This window comes from Homalodisca vitripennis, chromosome 6 (genome assembly GCF_021130785.1).
Source record: "Homalodisca vitripennis isolate AUS2020 chromosome 6, UT_GWSS_2.1, whole genome shotgun sequence".
Classification (NCBI taxonomy): Eukaryota; Metazoa; Arthropoda; class Insecta; order Hemiptera; family Cicadellidae; genus Homalodisca; species Homalodisca vitripennis.
In genome coordinates, this window is record NC_060212.1 from 114,191,564 (window position 1) to 114,219,360 (window position 27,797).

The window sequence follows — 27,797 nt, forward strand, 5'->3', positions numbered from 1 at the left end:
GATATAAGTGACACATCGGTTTTTGCTGTACCACAGAAGGTTAAACTGGAAGGTACAAAATAACAGAAAGTGAACCCTCCAGGTGATTTAGCACATTTACTACAGGATGTACTGCTCAGTGACTATCTTGACTGACTCTGTCACTGTGAATGTAACAAACACCATGAAGATTAGTCACATTTTCAGTCCACGTTATTTTTACTTTTTTTAAGGCCACTCCACATTGCACAGGGCTAGCATGGCTGAATGTATGCTAGCTATGTTTCAAAATGTAGCTTCCCTGCTTATCGAATGGGACCGTTCACACTGCAGGACCATGGCCACTAGCAGCATCACATGTGGCTACCAGTTGCTCATCGAGCGATCTTTGGACACGGTTGAAGTTACACATGAGCAGATGGAGTTTGCTGATCAATCTAACAACGAATAACCCGCACTTTCAATTGAAATTCAAAACTCAAAATTCTTTATTGAAGAAGACCATGATATAAAGGGTGTCCTGTAACTCTCTGGACAAAGGTATACCACACTATTGCTCAGGTCAAAACAAATTTATTTTACCATATGAACATGGGTCTCCAATGCTTAGTTTCCCACCTGTCTGTCTGTATGTGGTTTTATTAAAAAAATAATATCTCAAAATTCAATAAACTACATTATACCAAAATTGGCTCAAATGTTTATGTTAACAAGGCCAGTTAATGAAAAAAATATCATTAAATTATCTTTAGTATTTTCAAAATGTAGGCCATAACAACTTTTAAACTTTTATAAAACAATGAATATCATAAAATCTAATAAATTAAATTATATGGAATTTGCCTCAAATGTTTATGATAAAAAAATATCGTGAAATTATCTTTAGTATTTTTAAAATGGTAGCCATTAGATCTTTTAAACTTTAAATATCTTAAAACCCAGCATTACAAGAATAGCAGTTTTTAGAAAATGTTATTAGAAATCTAATGACACCAAACATATTTAAATCGAATAACAAATAACTGATTTAAAGAGCAGATTTACTGTGACAAGACATGGTCCACATTGAGGTTCTCAGACAATAGCCAACAATACAAAAACTGAATTAATGGCAGCTCTCAATGTGGGCCATGTCTTGTCACAGTAAATCTACTCTTTAAATCAGTTATTTGTTATTCAATTTAAATAATTTTAGTGTCATTAGATTTGTGAAAATCCCTCTAAAACTGTTATTCTTGTATTTCTTGAGAAAAAATGCTAGGGCATTCAGGGGCATACAAAATAATGTTATCTCCAATATGTACAGACCACACAGAGTCAACAGTTTTAACTATGTGAAGGCTTCCTTGCAAGATTATTTAAACTTCAATTGTGCAACTATCTGAATCACTTACTTTTGCTTTAGCACTGTTCCCTATTGTGTACTGGAGCTTGTGTTTTGGATTTATAAGTGGCTGGTTCTGTGAACCTTTCCGAAGTGAAAATGGAGGATCTAATTGAGGAAGTACGTACTAGTGCAGTGATTGGGGACCTATTAGAGCCGATAGACTATAAAAACATGGCCTATATATCATCGGCCAAACTGTAAGAATAAGTATTAGAGCTATGTTTCACACCTTAAGGCATTTGATGACTTTTCCTTGCAGCTCCTGATCTCTAGGCTGGTGGTCCACAATATGGTTACAGAACTTGTCTATGTCCATGCGGCAACCTATGGCCAACAGAGGGTTGAACCTGTAGTCACTCGTCTGCTCTATCATCCGCCGCATCACCAGAAGTCGGCACTTATTGTCAAATGAAACTTCATCCTTGTATTTCTGGAAGGACATTACAAGTTATCAGGATAACTAAAAAAACATGAGTTTCATCTTTCAATAGTTAGATATAGAATGGTACCAAAACGCTGATCACGAGACGGTAACGTGATGACGAGATACATTATTAAATATTTGTTTAAACATTAGTATGGACTCAAATAATAAAGTTTATGTATTAAAACTAAACAAAATAACATGTACATGGGGTTAATACATATTTATATGAATACTTACTCAAGGTTTCTTTTTTGGCTTGAGTAAGTATACATATAAATATGTATTAACCCCATAGAAATGAGTGTGATCCATACCCTTGCGCTTTTTGCGTATTTTCTAAGATTTGTATAAGGAGAACACATGTCGCATTTTACAAAAATCTAAGTGAAATTGAAAAAATTAAAATAATTCAATGAAATAAAATTTTCCACTTAAACAAAACAGTAAAATTCCTATAAAACTACACCAAATATCATAGATTATAACTTTACTGTGTTTTGTACTAAAAACAATTTCTTGCTTTCAAAATTTACAAAAAAGAAATAATTTTTTTAAATATTCTCATAATGAAAAAAACCTTATATACTTCAGTGCTTATTAATTACAGTATATTATAACCGGTTTCATTAGCAAAAAACAATAGTTCAGTCAACCAAATAGCAACACAATTGAATGTTTTGTGAGAGAACATTTTTTGCATATTTAATTTATTTGTACATGGAGGTTAGGCGCAAGAATGTTGAGTGGCTAATGGGTTAATTTTTTGCCATCATTAATTGTGCAAACAGAAATTTAAAGAACTAAATATATTGACAGTACCATGCTTAATTATTTACAAAACATTTTTTAAAACAACCAAATCAAAATAATATACTCAAAGAATCTACATGATTATCATACCTGAGATATGGTCTCTATATAGTAATTTAACTCATTGGCCTACTAGTATTTCCAGCCTCTCAACTCCACAGTAAATCCAATTAATTTGGCCCAAAATGGAAAATTTTACTTAAAATTCCATTACTCTAGTTGTACTGTTTAGATTTTAATAAAACTTGGGATATTTAATAAAAGCATCCTAAACTATATTTTTCACAAAAAAAAAATTAAAAAGTTAATGTTTTTGTTTTGTTTTTGTTAATTTTGTTAATTTGTGTTAATTTTATGTTAATTACAAAATAAACACTTTTTATTTTTTACTGACAATTATTTATTATTACAATGTTTTTAAGTATACAAATACTGTCGACTTAAAAATAGTAAGTTAATGTTAATTTTGGTTAATTTTAAGTTAATTTAAAAATAAAAATCTTTTATAAAAAAACCTAAAAACACAATATTTTTAGGTTCGTTTGGCTCGTCATTCCATATTGGAAAATTCCATAATCCAGTTACACCAGAAGCCACACTGCTAATAACGTCTTCAACATTCTGTAAATGTAAATCATTCATAGGATCATCGGCATTGTTTAGGCCTACGTCCATCTCTTCAAAATCAATATCTGAGAGGGCATTGTCAGACTCACCGTCGCTGAATTCTTCATCACCATCAATCCTCCACTCTTCTTCCACATGATTAGAACCGATTTCACCATCAGATTCACTTAAAATAAATCCGTCATTGTCAATATAACGATCAATTTCACTACTACGTAAAGCTCCATGTCACGCCATTGTACACACGCTTAGTTTGTTTACTCGAGTCAGCTGTTTACTTGTTCCGATCGTCTGTTTATGTTCCCCTTCCCCAACTGCAGTGTTGCCAAGCTGTAAAGTTAAATTATTCAATTCCCATTATTGCATAGAACACAGAAACGAAGTTAGGACTGAATGGTGCTGACATCTTGTGAGAAATAGGCGAACTACTTGGTGGCGAGATGGTTTCGTCAAAGTATTTTACCGTGCATAGCGCTAGCGGCGAGATGGTCTCGTCGAAGTAGGCTAATGGGTTAAAGACAGCCCCATAAAACACATACTTTAACTGCATTAGTTTTAAGTCTAATATGAAAGAGTACCTAAAAGAAAATGGAATAGAGCTTAGGGAGAGGATCTTGTAGAATGCATAGTACAGCTCATTAGCAGTGAAGTGCCACCTGCATTGTCAATCTGACTTGTTCTGTTTGTCCATTGTCATTGTTTTTGCTAGTGCTATTTTTTTTCTCTTTTAATTTTTTTTTATCATAGAAAGTTACATATGAACAATGTGCAGTCGTAAAGTATTGCTTTCTGCTTGCTGAAACAGTTTTACTATTGAAAATAGTTTAAAAAAGATGTTTTCTCATTTTAAAAATTTGGATATGTCAACTGATGTTAAACCTGAATCAACAAATGTAAAAAGAGTAGTTTAGAGTATTTTTTAACCCTTTGGGTGCCAAGGGCCGATATTATCGGCTCACTATATTTAACCAAAGCGTGCCGAGAGCCGATATTTTTCGGCCCTTTACGTTTAACCGAAGTGTGCCGAGAGCCGATGTTTTCGGCCCATTACGTTTAACCGAAGTGTGCCGCGGGCCGATATTTTCGGCTTTGCGATTATATTATTTTTTTAAATCATATAGTAAGCGAATCTTCATAATAGATACATCAAACGAAAGGGGAAGAGTTACTTAACAAATTGATATATAACTTGTTATAGTATAAGGTCCAGGACAGTATGTGTCAAGTGCACCCGGGGTTGCCACCTTGACTGTTTCCCCCGCCACGAGTGTAAATAGACTGAACGTTTATGTAACAATGTATATATTTTATATAGAGACATTTCTTTGCATAGTTTTTTATAGACTTAGTAACATTTTTCAATAGGCCTATGCTGTAGACTATAGGCACTAAAAAATAGTGAGTGATTGAAGATTGGACTTTTTCTGCCTTTCAATAACTGAGGGTGAGTAAAAGCAAATAATATAAAAAAATAGGCTATTTGTCATGTTTTATTTTTTGTGAACATGCATTAGGGTCCTAACCAATGTTTTTCAACCATCTCAATGCTAGTTTAATAAATATAGTTTTGTTTAGAAAAGTCCTTACAATAACATGCCCTTACATTATATTGTCAATATTTTAGCATTTTAGTCCAAATGTAAAGTTTTATTAAAAATCTTATAAAACTTTTATTTCTCAATATTTCTTTCTGAAATTTTCTATATTGGTTCATAATTATACATACGAATGTAAAATGTAACATATGTTTACATAAATAGTAAAATAATATAAGTTTTCTAATTAAAAAAAAAAATAAAATAATTTTTTTTTTTATTTATTTTTTTAAGTTTTCTTATTTATATTTTTGGATATTATCATAAAACTTTGTTATTACATAACAGTATATTTCATAACCTACAAAACAAAACAAAAATTGTCCATTTATCAGTATTAGGATAGGGGTTATACAATTTTTAGTCTAACATAACAAAATAGCTGTTTTGTGCTTGGCACACTTGGCTGTTATAGGCCATTTACCACTGGCACTCAGGAAACACCCACAGCTCACATGCATGGCATTACTCAAAACGAATCTTGAAATTTGCTTGGCATCCAAAGGGTTAAGGACATACTATTGTTTTGAAAAGAAAATTATACAGGGTGATTCAAAAAGAATACCACAACTTTAAAATTTTTTATTTAATGGAAGAAACATAATAGAACCTTCTGTTATACATCACTACAAAGAGTATTAAACATATTTTTTTTCACTCAAAAACAAGTTCAGAGATGTTCAACATGACCCCCTCCAGACACTCGAGCAAAAACACCCGATACTCAAACTCACTCCACACTCTCAGTAGCATATCAGGCGTAACAGTTTGGATAGCTGTTGTTATTTCTTGTTTCAAAATCATTAATGGTGGCTGGGAGAGGTGGCCAAAACACCATATCCATAACATACCCCTATAAAAAAAAATCACGGGGGTAAGGTCAGGGCTTCTTGGAGACCAGTGATGAAGTGCTCTGTTGCGGGCTGCCTGGCGGCCGATCCATTGCCTCGGTTAGTTGACGTTCAGGTAGTCACTGACAGATAAGTGCCAATGTGCTCCATCCTGCTGAAATATGAATTGTTGTGCTTCTTGTTCGAGCTGAGGGAACAGCCAATTCTCCAACATCTCCAGATACTGTAGTCCAGTTACAGTAGCACCTTCGAAGAAAAAGGGACCTAAAACTTTATTGACTGAAACTGCACAGAAAACGTTTACCTTACGCGAATCACGTTCATGCTCAATTGTTTCCCGCGGATTATTAGTGCCCCATACACGGACATTGTGGCGGTTGAATTTCCTGTTAATGTGGAAAGTAGCTTTATCATCTACTTCGAAACGAAAGATTCATCTGCTTCCGATTCTTTTGATCTTATCAGCTGCAGAAAGGGCTTGAACCAATTTCAGACGATAAGGTTTCATTACTAACCTTTTTCGTAGGAATATCCATACAGTTGTTTGTGGAAGTTGCAGCTCTCTGCTAGCTCTTTGAGTTGATTTACCTGGGCTGCGAACAAATGCTTGCTGTATGCGTGCTACATTTTCATTATTCATGTGCGGCCGTCCAGAACTTTTCCCTTTGCACAAACACTTATTATCTATAAAATGTTTATACCAACGTTTGATACACCACCTATCAGGAGGTTGAACACCATACTTTGTTCGAAATGCACGCTGAACAACTGTTGTCGATTCACTCAATAACACAAAAAGCTTTCTGTTAGCAGTCGCCATCTTAGCATCAACTGACGCTGACGCCTTGTCAGCAGCGCCACAAGTGAACAAATGAGCAACTAAATTAAACTTTAGAGCTTCCTTAATTCGCCGACATATTGTGCTTAGCTTTCTTTTTATTCTCTGCAGAGTTATAAATTTCTAAAGTTGTGGTATTCTTTTTGAATCACCCTGTATATAGCTTTAAAAGTTATTTAACTTTTTTGGATACTACTTTATATTAAAAAAAATAACAAATGATCAGAAAATTGGTGTTCCCAACATTCAAATCCTCATTAAATGCAATTTCCTCCCAATTTATCCACTATATAAAATTAAATTACTTGCTGTTAATAATAAATATACGCTTCTATAGCATAAATAATTCACAAAATATAAGTAACAATTTTATTTTATTCCCTTTTAATGTAGACTAGCTATTGGATTGCATTTTATTCTATTTTCTAGTTTGTAGATAAATTCCAGCAAAGAGAGTATTGTATTCTTTCTGAATAAAACAAAAACTAGCCGAATGTCTTATTTATTACTGTATCTTTAAGATGTAAACACTATTATTAATGATAATTTCACCTAAAGCTCTATAAGGTAAAAAAGCTCTGAAATATCTTCTATAAACTACTTTTATAATTTAAACAAACTATAAATGTCAAGTGAAATAAAAAGCAGTGAATAAAATTATTTAAATTAGTGGATTTAAAAAAAAAAATGAAAATCTTGACAGTCACCTTTAGACACATGAGAGCCTGAGATTTATCGTACTGCTGACAAAAGAGACGGATCATAGGCTTGCAGGTCGAGAGCAAGGTATAATCTGTGGAACTGTCAGTCAAGTCTTGAAGTTCAATGAAAAATACCTTCTGGTGGCAAGTTGCACTTAAGTTCTTTTTCTTCTCTTCTAAACACTCCAAAACCTAAGTGACAATAAATTAATTTCAGTTATTATCGAGTTGAACACACATGACAAAGGAATAGTTTTACCACTTTTGGACAATAGCTATCTTTGATAGTGTTATGCAAATTGTAAAATACAAAATTAAATCCAAAAATATACTTTCAAAATTGAATGTTAAATAGTTAAAATACTTTTAAAATGCTGAAAGTAATTGTAACACATTTTATAAAACATGAAAGGATTTTAATGACGTTTAAACCCATTGAAACAATATTTGAATCAATTCTATTTTTATTTATAATTCTATTTAATTTTTATTTAACCCTATACTATTAAAATCTATAATTTTTAATCAAATAACCGATATTGTAGAAAATCTCTACACTAATTTATTTACCTCATCTACTGTATGTAAAATGTATATAAACAATATGGATAACACAATTATAAGATTTATAAGTGCACCTGGTAATTATTTTCCGAAATTTGCAATAACATACATTTTTATATGTTTTAATGGACTTAACTAACAAAGTAAAGTAATTAATAATTTTATCGGACATTTGCCTTCATTACGTGAACCAAAAAGCATGTTTTGAGATCTGCTATTTTATTTTAAGGTGGACAACTAAGCTTTATTATAGACTACAAACTAGGTCAAAATAAACTATTAATACCAATGGGTTGTGACATTCAGAAGCTACAAATTACAATTAACTCTATACATACTACCTCAAAAATAAATAAAAAATATGCTAATTAGTCACAAGATTATATCATAAATTAGAATGATACAATTTTCTTTTCTTGAAAACGAAATTAATCGAAACTTCTTATATTAGATTAATAGACCAACCCATTACAGATCTCAAAACGTTGTGTTTTTATTTTTGTTTCACACAACGGTAGCTAATGTTTGAAAAAATCCTTTTGCTTTCACAAACAGTAAATTGTCCAAAAACAAAGTAACCGTTAAGTGAACTATTTCACTTCCTGTATACAACTCTGAAATGAGACAGGAAAAGAACAGCACCTGTGCATTTTCATGTTTCACATTAGAGCAGAACTTTGCGATATCATCGCCACAGGCCTTCTTCAGTTCAGGGTCTAAGTCAATGTTCTCCCGTTGCTGCAGGAGTTGGGTCTTGAGTTGTTGTCGGCAGTCACGAGGTATCCGATGTCGAGAGTCAGACAAGGTGTCGTTGCGGACTATCTCACTCAGACATTCCACCACCTGGTCACAACCCATTCAACATGAGCTACACAGATGCATTTACACCATTTATGGTGTTCAAATCATTTATTGATTACAACAAAATTATATAATTATATTACTAAGTAATAAAATATAGTAACATCTATTCATGAACAAGTACCTGAAAAGGGTCCGGTTCGATTACTCCACCGATCGTTGGCCCAACGACCCAAACATTAGTTTAGTTTAAAATAAGAGGGTCGTTGGCCCAACGTGGTGTAATCGGACTGATTTGTTTCATAAAGTGAAACATAACTAAAATGGGTCGTTGGCCCAACGAACCGTATTTACAATTTAAAACAGTAAATTTACAATCAAGGTTCGTTGGCCCAACGATCAAAAATTTACTTACAAATATTAATAACGTATATGGTTTCGTTGGGCCAACGACCCTATTGGAGTAACAAGTTAAATTGTAGAATGCAGGTTCGATTACACCACTGTTCGTTGGGCCAACAACCCGTTTTATAATTTTATAGAGGTTCGATTAGTCCACTGGGTCGTTGGCCCCAACGACCCGATCAAATAAAACATATGCATTTCAGAATGAAAAGGGTAGATTACTCCACTGACCGATTAGTCCACTATGGACAAGGGCAGGTGGTATGGCAGCCGCTCCTCCTGCACTGTAGTAATTTTATCTTCATTATGAGCGTGAATACATTTGATGAAAATATAAATATATAAAACTATAAATGTTATTATAAATTATATATTAATTAAATGCAGGTATGAGGTAACTTGTACATTATTAATTTTTTTGTCGGTACAGAAAAAATTACATTGGTTAATATAAAACGTAATATATTTTTTAGTTATAATTTATTCTACATCATTGACGTGACTAAACAAATATATGTTTTATATAAAATTTGTATAAACGGCAAAAAGCGTGATTTAATCTTTATTGAAACTACATTAGTATCGATTTTTTTATCATAGACATATACATGTACAAGTAAAAGAACTGGCCAAATCTCTGCAAAAAGCCAATGTATAATGTTCTGAAGCATTTAAACATTTTCGTGTATCTGGTACATTTCTTCAGATGGATATAAACTACATTTACAGTATATATTAAAGGTAACTATCAATCATTAAAGCTTCATTGAGAATATGTTGCCAACTTTAAAATAGAAGCCTCTGAAGAAGTAGGCCTAATGTTGATTATTAATGGAATGTGACAGAAGCATTACATTTATCCCTATATCGGGTATTCTATATGAGGTAATCTATAAACGTAATGCAGCTCAATCAAAGTATCGTAAGCAAAATATAAAATATATATATTTCATAGAAATATTTTTATGAAATAAACTGGTATAAACAATCTACACTAATTCTTGATCATTTAAAATGTATTTTTATTTAGATTTTATCTCATATATTTCCAGTATTGATTTATTGTGGCCTAAACAATAACACATCGTTAAATAGTGTAGATTTATTGCATAATTATTTTCTATATCAATGAATAAGTGTTTGTATGAAGGAGGAGTCCAGATATAGTTTATAAAGTTATTCATTATAGATTATTTCAAAAGAATATCCATCTTATTGAAATTATTTAAATTGAATTAATTGAATAATTTAGCTAACGTCCTACCCAAAACCTCAGTCAACCTTAATTATTTTATGTCACAGGCAATGTAGTAATCGACAAATACTATATTTTTTCTTCTTTATGTATAAATCTGGTGTTATATTGTGTGTCTTGTTATGCTGTTTGTATTTTATAATTTTTGACTCCAAAGATTTAAGATTGCAAATTAAAATTATTACAAATATCTTTAAGTGAAAGTGGTTCATCTATCGAACTACACATAACGTTCGTTTAAAATTGCATTCTTATGTAATAATATGTTAATAACCTGTGTCAAATGTCAAACACCATAAAATATGTAAATAACGCTTCTAAATGTAGTTATAAACTGTTTAACAATTATTAATTTTCAACATGATATTAAGGATTATGGACCCTCAGAAATCTTACAATAATAGGTTTTTTTAAATGCAAAATAATTCTCAATACATTTGATTATGAAAAATAATCGGGTTTGAAATAGTTTTTAAGATGTTATATGATATTACTATTATAATTATTTCCTAAACTTGTAAAACATATGCATCTAACAACGTTTTACGGGATTTCAATACATTTTTACCGACTTCTTATTAACCATGCAAAATATAACTATCAACGAAATTTAATAATATATATATTTGGTTAAATATGAAACCACTTATACTTTTTATCAACCTTGTTATATAAATATTAAACAGGTAATGATAAAAACAAATGTCATCTCATAATAGCATTTGTGGGTACTAATACTAATATAATAGTACATACTCCTACTAATATGTATATATTTGATTTTTAGTATTTTAATATATATGTGGTTACTTTATCAGTTATGACATATTTTCTACATACATTAGTATCTCGAGAACAACACTAAAACGACATATTAACTGGAGTGCTAAAAAAGTAAAACATTGCCTGCAAGGGGACTATCCGAAATTCAAATGTGGAGCAACAAATGAAGCCACCAGCTACAGGCCAATTTTCCCTAATCTCTACTTTTTCTAAAATACTGGAGCGAGTAATACTAAATAGACTACTGAGCCACCTCAAGCAGCACGATCTTCTCACCCCTAGACAACACGGTTTAATAAAAGACAGATCAACTTCAACAGCAATAGCTCAACTAATTGAAGAAATCATCGACAATCTGGAAAAAGGAAAAATTGCAACAAGCCTATTTTTGGATTTTAGTAAAGCGTTTGACTGCCATGACCATGAACTCATACTGAAAAAGTTACACTCTCTTGGAGTCATTGACAAGGAACTTGACTGGTTTAAGAGCTACTTTGAGCAACAGGGAACAAGTAGTAGAACTTACTTACTTGGAGAAAAACACTGTGACGAAAGTAAAATCCAAGCCAATACCAGTAAGCAGAGGAGTACCTCAAGGCTCCGTGCTTGGACCCGTCTTGTACATTCTCCTAACAAATGACTTCCCAAATTATCTCCAAAACCACTGTGAAATTGTAATGTATGCTGACGACACAGCTTTGATTTTAGCAAATAAGAACAAATCTCAGCTAGATATAGACTCTTTTGTTGCATACAATGTGGCTAAGCAATACTGCCACCTCAATGATTTAGTCTTAAATGACTCAAAGACCCAACAGCTAGTCTTTACACCTAACCCAAACCAATATGACGGGCTCCAGAAATAACTACAATTAAATCAGGAAAGTACCTTGGTCTAACTGTTGATCAAAAACCTCTCATGGGAACCTCACATCAATCAACTCTGCCACAAACTTAATAGTAGCCTGTATGCAGTGAGAAGAATAAAAACAAATCAGTAGCCCTCAAGTAGCTTTGACAGCATACCTTTCCCTATTTGAATGTCATCTCAGATATGGACTGATAGCCTGGGGGAGGTACGACAATTGGAAATCTTAAAAGGGTGCTCGTTATACAAAAAAGGGCTGTCAGGACTCTAAGTGGATTAGGACCAATGGACTCATGCCGAGCAGCTTTCAGACATCTAGGAATACTGACGATCATAGGACTCTATATCCTAGAGACGATCTTATTTGCCACAAAAACAGGGCACGCAAGAACTGGCGACATCCACCCCTACAACACCAGACATAGAAACAACTTCCTCCTTGACCCTCATCATCATCTGACTCTGTTCGAGAAAAAACCATCGTATAAAGGAGCCATGTTCTTTAACAATCTACCTGACTACCTAAGAAAGCTTCCAGAGAAGAACTTCAAGGCCTCCTTAAGAAGCTGGCTGCTGGAGCATCCATACTACAGTGTCCCAGGAGTACCTTCAGTGGAGGACAAGCGCTTTGTAATTTACATACACTGACTCACACACTGATTGTGACATAAACACTGACCTTTGTTCTATTCTCTAAGAATATGTTCAATAAAGATATATTCTATTCTATATTCTATTCTATTCTACTTATAAGGAGAAGGAGAATGAAGTAGTGGACTAATCGACCCTCTGGCCGCTGAAATGAGCTAATGTTAGCGGCGTGGGTCGTTGGGCCAACGCCTGGTGGTGTAATCGGCCTCTTTTGAAACATCGTATGATTCATTTCACTTAGGTTCGTTGGCCCAACGACCCCCTTTAAATAATATTGCTTAATTATTAATTCATGGTCCAATTACACCACTGACCGTTGGCCCAACGAACCTATACCAGTAAATAAAACATATAAGGTTCGTTGGGCCAACGACCCTTTATTTACAATTTACAGAATGAAACAAATAGGGTCGTTGGGCCAACGAACCCAGTGTAGTAATCGAACCTCTACATGTTTGTAAAATGGGCCGTTGGCCAACGACCCTCTGTAAAAATTACATTTCTTTCCAGGAGGGTCGTTGGGCCCAACGATCAGTGGAGTAATCGAGCCGTCCCCCCTGAACACATAGAAACCAATTATACAATACCTTATTCTAAAAATGTACTATAGCCTATTGAGAATCTGTATTCAGTTGTGTCAAATCGAGCCCTCCAGTTGGTGTGTCATTTGTACTAGATCAGTTTGTGGGATTAATAAATTGCCATACGTTGGTGACGCTATATGACGAAGATCAAGTGTGTGTGTGTGTGTGATAATATGTGACTACCTGATATTGTTGTGCCATAATATCGAAATTCCAATACAGGAATGTGGGTTGTTTTATACTGCCAAACGTATGATGTGGTTCAGTAATGTAATCATTTTAAATTCACTTGGACCATTTGCTCTTTTTTTGAAGACGAGCGAAAAATATACTTCCAGTATTAAAGTTCAGCAAAGAAAGAGAATAGGCAATCCCCACAGGGATGAAATTGACATGACCAGAAGTTGTGATTTTAGCCTCCGACCCAAACTACTACGTTTGAATTTAATATCTGTTAATACTGCTTATAAGTTATGAATCTCTTTAGTAGCTACAGCAATGAAATAAATTGAATTTAGTCTAATGTAAAGCTGACTTACATTTTTCTTTATTAATTATTTTGGTCTTTAGATATAATTAGGCATTTGTTATGGACGATTGTATTTTCACTTACCGATTTTTTTTAAAGGAGAAGCCGATCCCCTTTTATGCCTTATTTTGCCTGTCCTCATGGACCACTGGCCTGTGCGAGAATAAGGGGGAGTCGATACAGTACAAGGTCGATGGTGCTGATAAAAAGTGCTTCCGTCACAGACAGGATTCGAACCTGCGCTATCTCTAACCCAGATCCAAAGTCCAACGTATTAAGACCGCTCAGCCATTGGCACTCCCAAGCAACTTAAAAATTGAATTTGAATTGAACTGATCTGTTACAAGAGAAGTGTTACCTTAGCCTTGGTGCGAGCCGAAGGACAGTATCTGGCCACGTGGATGCGGCATGCCTCCTTGAACTTGACAGTGAAGTGGTAATCGCTGAGTGAGACCAGCTGGTGATGCTCAATGGTGGACCTGCACTTGTAGTTGCTGCGGACTTCTGGCTCATTCTTGTGCTCTATCAGACAGTCCATTACATCCCCTGCACTGGCCGCCTGCAACTCAGCCTGTACAGAACACAAGTCACACTGTTATAGTAGATATCTAATGGCAAATCAGTTACACTCCAAAATTACTTCCTTCTTCTTCTTCTATGGGGCGGCTTATTGTCAATCACTTAAGCCTCAAGGGCCTTTTGCGCACCCCGGAAGCACACCACGAGGCCTTCCAGTCTATGATTTCAGCAGTTCCACAAACGGCCGAAAACAACTTATCAGGTCCTCCTGGGGAAATTCACTACTCTTTTCCAAACTACCAAAGATGGCATACCGCTCCCTTGCTATTGCAGAACAATCAAAGAGCAAGTGTTCGGCAGTTTCATCCTGTTCATCACACATTCTACAGAGTGGATCCTCCCGAAGGATGTAACTCTGTGAAGATGCTTCTTCAGGTGACCATGTCCCGTGATCACACCTATAACCCGAGAAGACATCTACACTTAGAAGACATCTCTACTTAGTAAGAGAAGGTCAGACGCCACCCTGGAGAAAGGCGACTGTAGTACCATTCTGCTCATTCTCATACCCGGATGCAATCTCCACCTTCTCTCATGTAGAGAAAAATTTACTAATAAAACTGTACATATATTTACAATGGAATAAGTTTGAAGTTAACTTTAAAATATTTAATCTGATATACACGCAAAGTTTGGAAAGTTACAAAACAGATAAATTATGTGCATGAAGTGTTGGAGTTCATATAGAAGTAGGAAGAGAATACTTAAAGGTGTGCAAATATGTATAATACAATATGAATAAACCTTTTAACCCATTTTTTAAAACTTTTATTTTTCTTACGATGTACATTTTGAAATCTGCGATTTCATCTTTTACATATGAATGCAATCGATCTCTGGGATAGCCTTAAGCTCTTTAAGCAATGCATTTTTAATGTCATCTAAGCTTGTAAAACGATGGCCCTTTAACCCATTGCGGATCGTGAAAACGGCGCGCGCGCGCGGGCCTTAGAGTACGAATTAATCCGTATTACAACGCAGCACCCGCAGTGTTTGCACGCCTACCTGCCTGCTTAGCGCGCTCGCTAATTAGGTCAGCGTATATAATTATACATGTTTTGTTTGTTTATGTTGTTATTTATGTTATATAAACATTATACAGATCATATTAGACAAGTATATTATACTAGAACAAATGTAAAAATACAGGTACATAACATTTTTACTTACGTTTTTTGCGTGTTGTAGCTGTTTGATATAGGACGGATCAAACGTTTTACACAATAAAAAAATGTTCTAATAAAACTGTCAATTCAAGAAACAACTAATCTAATATTTACAAAATATTGAGACTGTCTTTGTCTTAGTAGTGGATTTTGGTGTGATAGTCACGGAAACAATTATACGCGTGATAGAATCGTCTCCATCCTCAATAACACTATCGATATCACTTCCACTTTCTAATAATAGTCTATCTAATTCAGATGATCGTAAATTATCACCCATTTTATTTACGTACACGCACACGAGGCAAAGGAAAATCGAACGCCACGACTGTACGACTCAGACAAACAATTTGTCGCAAATAAAAACGTTATTGACCGATAACGAGGGGAGTATTTGTGGACAGGTACCAGAGATAAGATAGGAAGCCAGTCCAGGAAAACGGACTATAAATAATCTCCGAGACTTATAACAGCGATAAGCGTTCAAAACAAATGAGTCATCCGTACCACGTCATCCGCGTGAGGGTCACGTCATTGTGCTTTTGGTCCACGCCTCGCTCCGCGTCACCCTCACGTCGTTGATCCGCAATGGGTTAAGGTTCTCTTTATTTTAGGAAATTAAAAAGTCACACAGATTCATGTCTGGAGAATATGGAGGCTGGAGCATCGTTGCAGTACTGTTTGTGGCCAAAAATTCATGAACTAGCAATGAAGTGTGAGCAGGTGCATTGTCGTGGTACAAAAGCCATGAATTGTTTTGCCACAACTCCGGGTGTTTTTTATGATTGCTTCACACAAACGGCGTTGAACTTGCAGGTAGTACTCGTAATTAACCATTCGACCTTGTGGGAAGAATTCACGATGCACTATGCCATTAAAATCAAACAACACAGTGAGCATAACCTTCATGATCATCTGCACTTGTCGAGCCTTTTTTGGTCTTGGCGATCCAGAATGCCTCCACAGGGAAGATTGAGCCTTAGTTTCCACGTTGTTTATACACTCATAAAACCTTGTTTTACTCATAGCAGACTCATCATAGGCTTTTTTGTTTTAACATTTCCACATTTTGTTACAATAAATTTATTTAATTTTTCACAAAAAATTCTATACAAATTCTTTGATCCATTTTAACAAACAAAAATCACTGAGTTCACAAAACATGTCTAATCTTAGCAGCTACCACTGAAAAAGAAAACAATGAATACACCTGGAAATGTTATTATACTTCATGAGCATGAGTACCAACATAATAAAAAAAATCTTGACAATCGGACTCTCCAAACCTGCAAAACTAAAACATTCCTGTTACTTTTTTAACACACATTGTACATACATTTCATACCAATAAAATGAATATAAAACAGCCAATAATGATATAAAAAAATAAGTACACTTGTTATACATCAAATGAGACCAACAAATTTGAATATTATAAACTATGACAAATTTATTAGTCATTTAAAAATGTTATTATTACATTTTTTACTAAACAAAAGACAGCTTACTTACTTCACAGAAATGACTCATGATCAGCCTGCAGTGAGCCATTACTAGTGGATTGAATTCCAAGTTTTCGGACTGGATTTCAGTAAAATTCCCAATTAGTTTCTTACATTCGTCTTCCAAACTGAAAAAAATCAAAACAAATGTTAACTACACGTTAAATTAGATTTCTTCAATAGTTTTATTTTTTTTCATTGACAATGATACTGCCACTGAAAATTAAACTAAACTCTTTATCATTATAGTTTTGTCTCATTTTAAAGATAGAATTTATACTAATCCAAGAAATTCTTACTATACTAATATTACTGCTGCTCATTTAAAGAACATTTGATTAATTTGGACCATTTAATTTTACAAAAGCCAATACACATTTTACACAAATTTTAAAGGCAATTGTATAATTTGTTCCATTAAAATGAGACATATTGCAATAAAAACTAAGAAAAAAGATAATTCAAGATTTTACATCATTGTTGAGGTAAAAAATTTAACGATGTTTCATTACAGTCTCCTCATAATCTTGAATATTCAGTTTTCCGATGAACATGTTTATTCTTTGCTTGAAGTTTATTTTTGACGATGAAAGGATTGTGAAGGAAACAGGATTTTTCCGGACATTTGCCATTGTTCAGTGAAACAAAAAATCAGTAATACTTCGTTTCGAGATCTGCAATCTGATCTCTTCTTCAGCTAAATAACTAACCTAACACATAATTACAAACTAGGTTAAAATAAACAAATCATATCAAAGCGTTGTGACATGCCTAAGTCAGGAATCACAACCACCATGTTGTGTGTCAACTTCACTAACTCTAAAACATGCACTTAAAAAAACTATACACAACACTAATCATTAAAACTGAACTACAGAATACAGGTCACAATACGTCAGCATTCGTCTACCAACCACCTACGACTGACTAGAGGCCAATAGCACATGTTTACCTAGCAAGATGATCCTGGAGACACATCATCTCCTCCCCCTTGGCAGGCTCCTGTTCCTTGATACAGTAACGAGCGAGATCGTTCATGCAGTTAATCTCCACTTGAGGTTGAAGCTCTACACTCATTGCCCTCTGCCTCATCACCCTCCGCACTTCGTCACTGCATTTCAGGGACAACTGCGCAAATCAATTACACAAATATTTGCGATGTAACCTGATTAGCAATTTTCAAAATTTAAAGGTGTAAAATTAGTGGTCTAAATTATGACAATATTAATGATGATAAATTAGTTGTGGCTTATACTCAACAAAAACTTCATGAGTAAAAAAATATCAGATTAGAACAAACTAATTGAAGCTGGAATAAAAGTATCGATGTTGTTGGGTTTCAAAAATGGAATAGAATGCTCAAAGTTACGATATATTTAATTAAAAAAACTAATATATTGAATTGTTATATATTTATTGTACCTTACTTTTTGTTCATCAGGGTGTCCAGTAATGACCAAATCTAAAATTCAAGTACATTTCAAGGTTTTCAAGGCTCAAAATTATAAAATTCAAGGCTATATTCGCGGTTTACTTTTGGCTCTTTATTGGTAACTAACAATTTTACAAGCCAAAATCAAGTCACGAAATAATGTTTACTTTCCATGTGACAATAAAGATTTCTCAAATATTTAAGGCCTAATAACAGCATTGTAATATTTTTAAATAACTGCTTAAAAGAATACATACCTTTATTTTAGACGATGCTCAAAGGCCCTCTGTTTAAATTACTAATGTCCTTATACATTATTAACAACATTTTATAATTCGTTGTTGAAAAATCTACAGTTCACTCCAGCCTAGCACCGCCCACTGCAGCCGGCCCGGCCTTTTTGTGAAGTCGAAATACACGCAAACCAAATGGACATCCACCAACTGTGACCGGCCCGCCCTATCCAGCCTCGGTGGCTCTTCGGGTGCGTTGTGGGCAGAGTTTTCCCGGGCTGTGCCGGGCCGGCCGCAGTGGGCGGGGTGTCCATTTGATTGCGTGTATTTCGACTTCACAAAAAACTGCAGCGGCCCGGCCTTTTTGTGAAGTCGAAATACACGAATGGTGATTGCAGTGGGCGGGTGTCCATTTGATTGCGTGTATTTCGACTTCACAAAAATGCCTTAGTGGGCGCCTTGCATTAGTAACGGCAGCGGCGTTAAAAACAAAAATGAAAACTCCCGATTTTCTACAAAATACAAGCACAATTCCCGCCCTATTCAAGGCAGGTAAAATTCAAGCATAATTCCCGATCTTCCCGATTTTCAAGGCTGCTGGACACCCTGTTCATCTAGTTATCTCTGTAAACATGGCTTTAAGGGTCAGCTGTAGTGAAATGATCTTCGGGTATTTCCCATAAGAACAATGTTAAACCTCACACACTTTTATGTCTTTATTTTTGATCAGCGATCAGATACATAGATATAGATTATAAGCTTTCAGACACTTTTTAGTTTTTTTCTGTAGAGTGTAAATGTTGTTTAAATTTTAAATATACTTTTTTAATATTTAAACAATAAATTTGAAAAAAGTTTGAGATTTATTTTTACAGTACAATAGAACCTCTCATATCTGACCTTCCCACATCCGGCTCCTCCCAATATCCGACCGTCTGTGTGATCCGACCGTGCTCCATTGGCGAGAGAGACTGTTTAGACTTGATTTTTACCGCCCCACATTACACCTTTAATACTGCCTGTGGATCAGGGCATCATTGAGTGGCTAAAGAGAAGATACAACAGAAAATATGACCATACGTCATGGTCGTATATGAGAGGTTCTACTGTAGCTATAAAAATACCTAAATAAATAAAGAGTGTTTATATATTAATTAAATGTTTAAAATGAGACATTCCTGTTACTCTACATCTAAAAATAAATGCATTAGATTTAACATTGTTCTTATGAGACTAAAATCATGATGGGCACAAGAACAGCCAGCTCTTAAGTAAGTGTATGTGTAAGATTAAAGCCATAATTGAAATTACAGTTGGAAAATTACAGTTTATAATAAATTACATGCTAGCAAAGAATTGAAATTAAATAAGTAACCTGAAAAGGTAGATAAATATTTAAAATCAGTATTAATTTCAGAATAAAGACAAATATATGATGATTTAGTTATCGGAAATGTCCCTGTGATGTTTGGATTGTGATTCTCCACAAGGCAATTTACAGTTAATCTGCCCTCCTTATTGGAATAGGATTAAAGATAATCCATTGTTGCTGAAATCATGAGTATATGAACTTAAAATAAACCAGAGACAATATGTCAATTCTTTGGTGCTACTTTTCACGATTATGCTCACCAACTCTATGATGTTGTATGATATGGGATCAATACTCACAGCAATTCGTTTGTCCTTGATCTCGTGACCGTTGGCGATATACCGAAAGAGGCATGGCAGGACCAGAGGACCGTTGTCTGGGTCCATGGTGGTTTCATCATGCCAAGCTTTCTTGGCATGGCAAAGTTTCACAGCTTCGACGTGGCAAGCCCGGTACAGTTGAGGGTCAAGTTTGTAGTCCCTGGCAACGAAATACTGGATCTGCAGCAGTGCCTCTTCACAATCAGCCGTCATCACGTCAGTACCCAGCTTTTCCATCAGGCAGTTCATCACTCTGGGATACACAAGCAAGATTTAGTCAGAGCTTGGGGAAGTTGAACACAATATATTCCAGTATTATACAACTGAAAGTATAAAAAATGAGTTAAATATTTTGTTCTCTTTTACTTTATATAGATACACTATATTACTTTATAAATAGTTTTCTCCAACTATTGCAAATTTCCTTATTCCCTTGAACAAGAAGGTAAACAGTTAACCAAATACCAATGATATATTGACGAATTTCTAAAGAACAATGAAATACACATAAATGTAAACTGCGTTAAAAAATCAAAATGTCTAAACTTTAATTGAGAATCAAGAAGCTTTATTGTCATTAAACGCACAAGTGTACAATAGACATTGTATGAACGTAATAAACATGTAAACTATAAATAAAAACTATATTACAGTACAATTATTTTCCTTTGAGTGGTTCATGTATTTGTGATCTGAAGATAAACATTATTCTAGTGTTAAAAATTAAAAAGTCATAAAATAAAACACACAATTTATCAAATAGAAATACACAAAACAGGAAGAAAAACAAGTACCCAACAGTGTGACAAAAAACCTTCAACACTAACACTTAAAATTCAAACATTTAAAATTATCACTTAAACACATTTATAAATAAATAACAAACTTAAAAACAGATACAATAATTTTTAAAAATAACAAAGTTTACAGTTTACATTAAGGTACTTGTATCACAGTTAGACAATAAACAATCTTTATTTGTTATTAAAACATTAATAAAGTTTACTACAACGGTAAAAAATAAAATAAAATAAAATGTTGCTAAGCTACAACATGCTTAATTTAAAAAGTATATCTAAAAAGTCTTCTACAATGTAGATACTGTTCTTTATCAAAATTTTTTTATGTGTTATGTGTTAAATTCCTATCTTAAATATTGCTAAGCAAGTATAAGCTAAAATGTTTGAAAATAATTATAAAAAAAACTGTGGACTTTGAGGCATACTATTGATTCTATTTAATATAAGTAACATATAAACTCACATACACACATATACATAATAATTAGTTAGTCTAATAAAAATTTCCTACTAGGATCCACTGATTTGAAAGAAACACATAAAGACACATATTTAGAACCTTTTCTAAAATTTATAAATATGTGCACTTTTAATTTCTTTATGTTTTTTTTAAAAAATCAGTGCACCCTAGAAGGAAGTTTTCAAGGTATTGTAGAGAAGTTATAGCATGACCGGTGACTTCGAGATGCGCCGTAGGCAAAGACGGAACTGAATAAATGAATGAATAAAAGAATTTATTTCTCATATTGCAATTCACAAATTCACAAAGTATACAATAAATAAGGTCGAGAAATCTGAACTGATCACTTTGTCCAGTAGTGTGATCAGTTGTACAAAGGGAAATATACATTCTTTTTACATAATAGTTATTTCAGTCTAGCATTCAATAAGCACTTAGTAATTCGCCAAACTGTGACATCTGAAAGCTATACACAAGAATACATAATTAATCAATTAACCTTGTTTGTCCATTAAAGCGTGTATGACATGGGTCAACAATATATAATTATACATTAGCAACAACCAAAACACCAATAGGCCCACATATCTCCGTCTCTATCCAAAATAATTTTGCTTATACCAGCACGTTGTTCAGGTATTCCACATTATGTTGAACAAAAAGCCAAGCAATTGTTTCTTTACAAAAATGTTTTATATTGTTAATATTCCTTATTTGGAGTGGAAGTTTATTGAAGTATTTGGGGCCGCCCCGATATTGAAAAGAGTTACGAAAGATAACTCTATTAACTTTGGGTAGTTTAAAGAATTTATTTCCAAAACTTCTTGTGTTATGCAGATAATTAGGCATTGTAATCTCTCTATTTCCACTTCTAATAAAAAACAATCTGAGAACTTTAAAAACAAAACTTTGTCTTGCTAAACATTTACTTGCATTCTGTTTATAGAGCACCATTTTTTAAGTAGTAAAAGATCATGATTTATGGAATTTCCTATTATAATTAAATTTTTATGTGAGTAAAAGAGCGCAATATCGTCAGCAAAAGCGTTAATATTTCCTTGAAAGTTTAAATTTAATAAATCGTTAATGAAAATTAGAAAAAGGGGTTGCTGAGGTCATTGATCCTTGAGGTACCCCTGTTTGAACAGTGAGTGGTTCCACTAAAGGTGTTATTAATTTTTAACTCGTTGTTTTCGTCCTGTAATAAAGCTCTTGAACCAGCTTAAAGCTACTCCTCTTATCCCGACAGATTCTAATTTATTTAAAAGGATCTCATGATTAACCATGTCGAAAGCTTTTTTAAAGTCAATGAATAGACCTGTTGTTTTAAGTTTAGAATTTAAGCTAGCAAAAAATATGATCTGTTACTGTAATTAACGCACTCTCCGTTGATTTTGCCTTTAATAAAACCGAATTGTTTTTAGTACTAAAGAAGTTAGATTTATTTAGGAAGCTGTCCAGCCTTATCATCATTATTTTCTCGAACAATTTAGAAAAAACTGAAAGAAGGCTTATAGGTCTCAGGTTGTCCAATTTATATAAATTTGGTTTTTTTAATATAGGTACTACTGAGCTTAGTTTAAGACTTTCGGGAAAGACACCTTTACTGAAAACTATTATTTATTATATACACTAAAACAGGAGCTATGTCATCCACTATATGTTTTAATAAAATTACATTAAAATTGTCAAAACCTCTGTGAATTTCTTATTTTTTAAATTGCGAACAACCGCTTTGACTTCGTCCACGGAGGTAGGAGCAATAAAAAAGGAATTGTTCTGAAAGGGAAAAGGAGTTAGTGTTTTGGGTAGTGATTGTACTGGGCTTATCAGAGTGTACCGAGATAAGATGTTTGTTGATTTCTTCTGCGATAGTACTGGGGTCCAGTTATCCAAGTCCCATTATCTAAACTCAATCCGGTCGACACCATTGTTTTTAGAACTACCTGTTACATTATTAATGATTTTCCACTGTTGAGAAATGTCACCTTTACAACTTTCTAACTTTTTTTGCATAAAATGTGTTTTTGAAATTATCAAATTTCTTGTTTAAAGGTTATTAGAAAATCTATTAAAGTAATTTTTAAATGTTGTATCATATGGTCTCCTCTTACAAATTGTGTAAAGCTTTTTTCGTTTGGCTATTCTTTTAAGAATATTTCCTAGTAATCCATGGGCTTATTAACTTAGCTTTCTTTAGTTTTACAATCAATTACAGCTATTCTACTACTACTATTTAACAATACTACTCAACACTTCTTGGAATTTATTGTAATAACTATTAACATCTTCTTCATAAAAAAATCTCACACCAATCAGTATTTTGTAACTTATTTTTGATCATATCTAAATCAGGCACGAAACTGTCAATACTGGGAATTACAATTTGTTAAATTGACTGACGTGCTACACTTGTTATTAAACTTTAGTCCTAGAACACAATGGTCCGTTATTCCTAAATCAAACACATCACTGGAAAAGAGATCAATATATCTATTTCTAACATATATGTGATCAATAAGTGTTTTTGAGTTGTTTGTTATTCTGGTTGGAGTATTTTACTAAAGACAAAAACCCATTATTGTTCATTATACTATTGTAGCTCTGAGTTATTTCATTTGTTTCCAATAGGTTAATATTTATATCCCCAACACAAATAATGTTATTTTTCATTTCCGATATAAGTTGAGTCAGTTCCAATAGAAATGAATTTTTCAGATATAAATTGTAGCCTCTGTATAAGCATATTAGTTTAAAGTAGGTTTTGTTTATATTAATTTCAAGGATAAGTGTATCAGCTGTTGTCATATTGAAAGGGGAATTTAGCTGTTTACAATCTATTGAATTATGTACAAAACATATAACACCACCTGCTCTTATAAGTATCGTTGCACTTGGCAAATGATGTGTAACCTGGAATATTATAAAAAATCTGTCTCATGACTACTAAACCCATATTTCACTAAGTATAATAAAATGAAATTTATGTTCCATAACACCTATTTCTGCCACTAAACTATTCAAAGTTTTTTTTCTCAGACTTCTTATGTTTGTATATATTAGTCTATAGTTGTTTATATTATTTCCAGGTTCAAAAAATGTATCCAGATCAGATTGACAATTATTTGAAACTATGTCCATCATGTACTTATAAAGTTTATCTAAAATAAATGCGTAACGTGGAATTTATATATATATATACATTTAACAATAATAAACTATACAACAAACTCAACAAAAAATAAGAACAAAACAACAAAGAAGTATGTAAACAATAAATTGATCAATAGATAGTATAAATAATAACACAACTCACATTTTACTTTAGCTTGTCAAGTTCCCCATAGTTGTCAATTCTGCGGTAACGTTCGCCCTGACACTTCCTGACAAAAAACTTTCCGTCTCTGCACCACGCGTAATCGTAACCCACTTCTTTACACTTCTGTTTCAGTTTGGACAGAAATACCTTATTTTCTGGGGACATATGTTCATTGATGTAGACGTTCTGAGCGGGAAGAGCGGCATGAATCTGTTTTGCTGTCATCACCTTCCTTTCCTTGAATTTGTTGAGTAAAGTGTCACGAAGCTGTCCTCCTTGAGAATTGTACTATGAGGGGCTGCGGGCGGTCTTTCTTGAAAGATGGAACTCGGTGGGCAGTTGAGATGTTGTTTTCCTGTATCTGTACACCAAGGGCAGCTCCGATGTCCTTAACTAGGCTGAAGACGTTTTCTTTCGGAGTTTCAGGGATCCCACTTATCTCAAGGTTGTTTTTTCTTGAGTAATGTTCTAGGCTGACGAACTCTATCCTTCAGAGAAGTTACCTCTGTGTCGAGGAGGGCGCATTCCTATTACGCAGATATTCGTTCTCTTTCTTCAGACTGCTAAATCGACCTTAATTTCTTTCATTAAGTTAGTCGATTCATCCATCTTCTTTGAGACGAACTGCATAGATTCGGATAGGCTATTTAACTCATTTTCTAGTTGACTTCAGCTCGGCAACTTCTGATTTCAGTTCTTTTATTACTTTAAAGAGTTCTTGTATGTACTCAGCCCTACCCTCCGAACTAATAGCTGTTTCACCTCTGCAACTCTTGCATTTCCAATCCTAAAAGATCGGGTTTTCGCTCCATCAACATCCTCTTGGACGCACCGATAATGGAAGAGGTTTTTCGCAACTTCCGGCGCACTTAATCTTCTGTGCCACTTTAATAACTAAAGTGGTGGGGGGTGGAGCGGCTCAGTCTGTTGCCGTATTTAGCCTTGTGAAACTTCGGTCACTAGTCTTCTATACGTGCCGCCCAAAAAACATTCGCTTGTGCCAATTCACGAGTTGTAATACAATTTGTGAATTAATTCCGTTGTGCTCATTACGTTTTAAATAAAGAGTTTGTGATGGATCGTAATGTAAAAAGTAAAATTGGAGGTAGAAAGGTTATACACGGCCAAGCAAGAGAAGTGATTGCAAATGTTTACCATTTTATGAAACGGGAAGCAGAAACCAACACACTTATAAATTTGAAGATAGTTCAACAGCGTGTCGTAGAGGCAACTGGAATTTCTGAAAGTACGCTGAGACGAATTTTGAAGGAGGAAAAAAAATAAGTCCAATTGGCAATTCTTTTAGTACGCCCAACAAAATAAGAAAAACGCAAACATACTAAAAGTGATTAAGAAGATTACGAACTCATTAAGAAGGGTGAGCTATGAACACAATTTCGGCAGAACATAGTCATTGTTAAGATCACGTACATCCGGTCCCAATATTTCCAAGATTTCCTGTATTGAATTCCCCATCATAAAAGTCCGTCGCCGTAACTACAAAAGAGTCTAGAAATGTTCAAATATTCTCAAGGTCTCCTATACTAAATTGCTCATCATAAAAGACCACCGTGGTAAAAACATAAGGGTCTAGAAATGTTGGCAAACACTACAATATTCGGCTCCCGCCACCACTATGAGCCGGGAGCCGAAAACTCTCAGTAGGGGTAGTAGCACCGTATTCACTCCCCTACTCTAGATTGTGCCCCCACGCGCTCACCTCCTCCACTCCTCACGCGCAACCCACCGGTCATGCTATAACTTCCCTACAATAACTTCTGCTGATTTTCATATCAACTACGAAAAATCCTTGGCTTTCATTCCTATGAATTCAAAACTAATAATAGTCTAATAACAAAATTACACTTGCTTACAAAGGACCAGGAAAGTCAATTACTTTTCTGAAAAAGACTGAATTCCCAGCAGTCAACTATAAGGCAGTCTGTAATATTATTCAATATTATATTATAATACTGTAATATTATAAGGCAGTAATATTATTTAAGGCAGTCAAGTGTATGGTATAGAAAGATTACATTTATCATTTCACATACATAGGCTTGGTTATCATGCTTCTTCTTGGATAACACTGATATGAATTCATCAAATGAAAGCAAGAGACACTTTACACAGTATTTACTCTGAACCACCTCAAGAGAAATCTTGCACTTTTGGAAAACATGGTGGTGAGCAAAGTAGATGACATAATATTAATCATCGTGCTATATTTTCCTAAAGATTTTATAACCGATGAAACTTCCTTACCTTGCATCACCTCCCCTCAATTCTTGACAAGCCTTGTCGACCACAGGTTTACAGGCATTCTTTAAGAATGGATCTACTCTCCAGTCTTCACCAATATCAGTCTTTTCAATCAGATCTTCTAGCTATAACAATGAAGAGATCTATCAAAATCATAAATAAAAATACTAGGAGTTATAAAATTATAAATTTTAAAAATTTGCTAAAGTGTTATCAAAACCTATAGGACTGAAAATATTTAGTAAATTGACAGTACAATAAAACTTACTGCTCGTTGACAAGGTGGTGAGACCCGTTCTTTGCGCCTTTTCGGCCGCGAGTGCTCCATGAGACAGTGAATTGTACGGCCACCCATCTCCAACCCGTTGCAGTACTCCGAGATATCATTGGAACAATGAGAAACAATCTCCGGAGACAGTCGGTAATCTTCCAGTAACATCCTGCGGTGCTCCACCATCTCCTTGTGGCAATCCCACACCACTTTTGATCCTTTATAGAAGAGAGCCGATCAGAACGTTTTACTGTACATTTATAACTGGCGTCTACTTATATATATATATAGTGTTTTCCAAATTTTATGCACACTAAAAGGATCTCAGAAACCATAAGAGATACAGCAAAGATGGAAATGGACAAAGTTGTGTGTAAAAACAAAACCAACAAATCAATATGGTGGGGATAATTATTAGTTGCATTT

At 34.1% G+C, this 27,797-nt stretch overlaps 1 protein-coding gene across 1 annotated transcript in view; it reads right to left on the bottom strand.

Annotated features, from left to right (window-relative positions):
* The window catches only part of LOC124364759 (Golgi apparatus protein 1), an 86,464-nt gene that overhangs the window by 42,255 nt on the left and 16,412 nt on the right, over positions 1-27,797 (bottom strand). The window contains exons 5-13 of the mRNA XM_046820479.1: positions 27,369-27,589; positions 27,104-27,225; positions 20,239-20,512; positions 17,855-18,030; positions 16,913-17,030; positions 14,014-14,226; positions 8,422-8,622; positions 7,222-7,407; positions 1,596-1,796 (exon numbers count right to left, since the gene is read on the bottom strand). Coding sequence (XP_046676435.1) covers positions 1,596-1,796; positions 7,222-7,407; positions 8,422-8,622; positions 14,014-14,226; positions 16,913-17,030; positions 17,855-18,030; positions 20,239-20,512; positions 27,104-27,225; positions 27,369-27,589 — 1,712 coding nt within the window. The remainder of the gene's footprint in view (positions 1-1,595; positions 1,797-7,221; positions 7,408-8,421; positions 8,623-14,013; positions 14,227-16,912; positions 17,031-17,854; positions 18,031-20,238; positions 20,513-27,103; positions 27,226-27,368; positions 27,590-27,797) is intronic.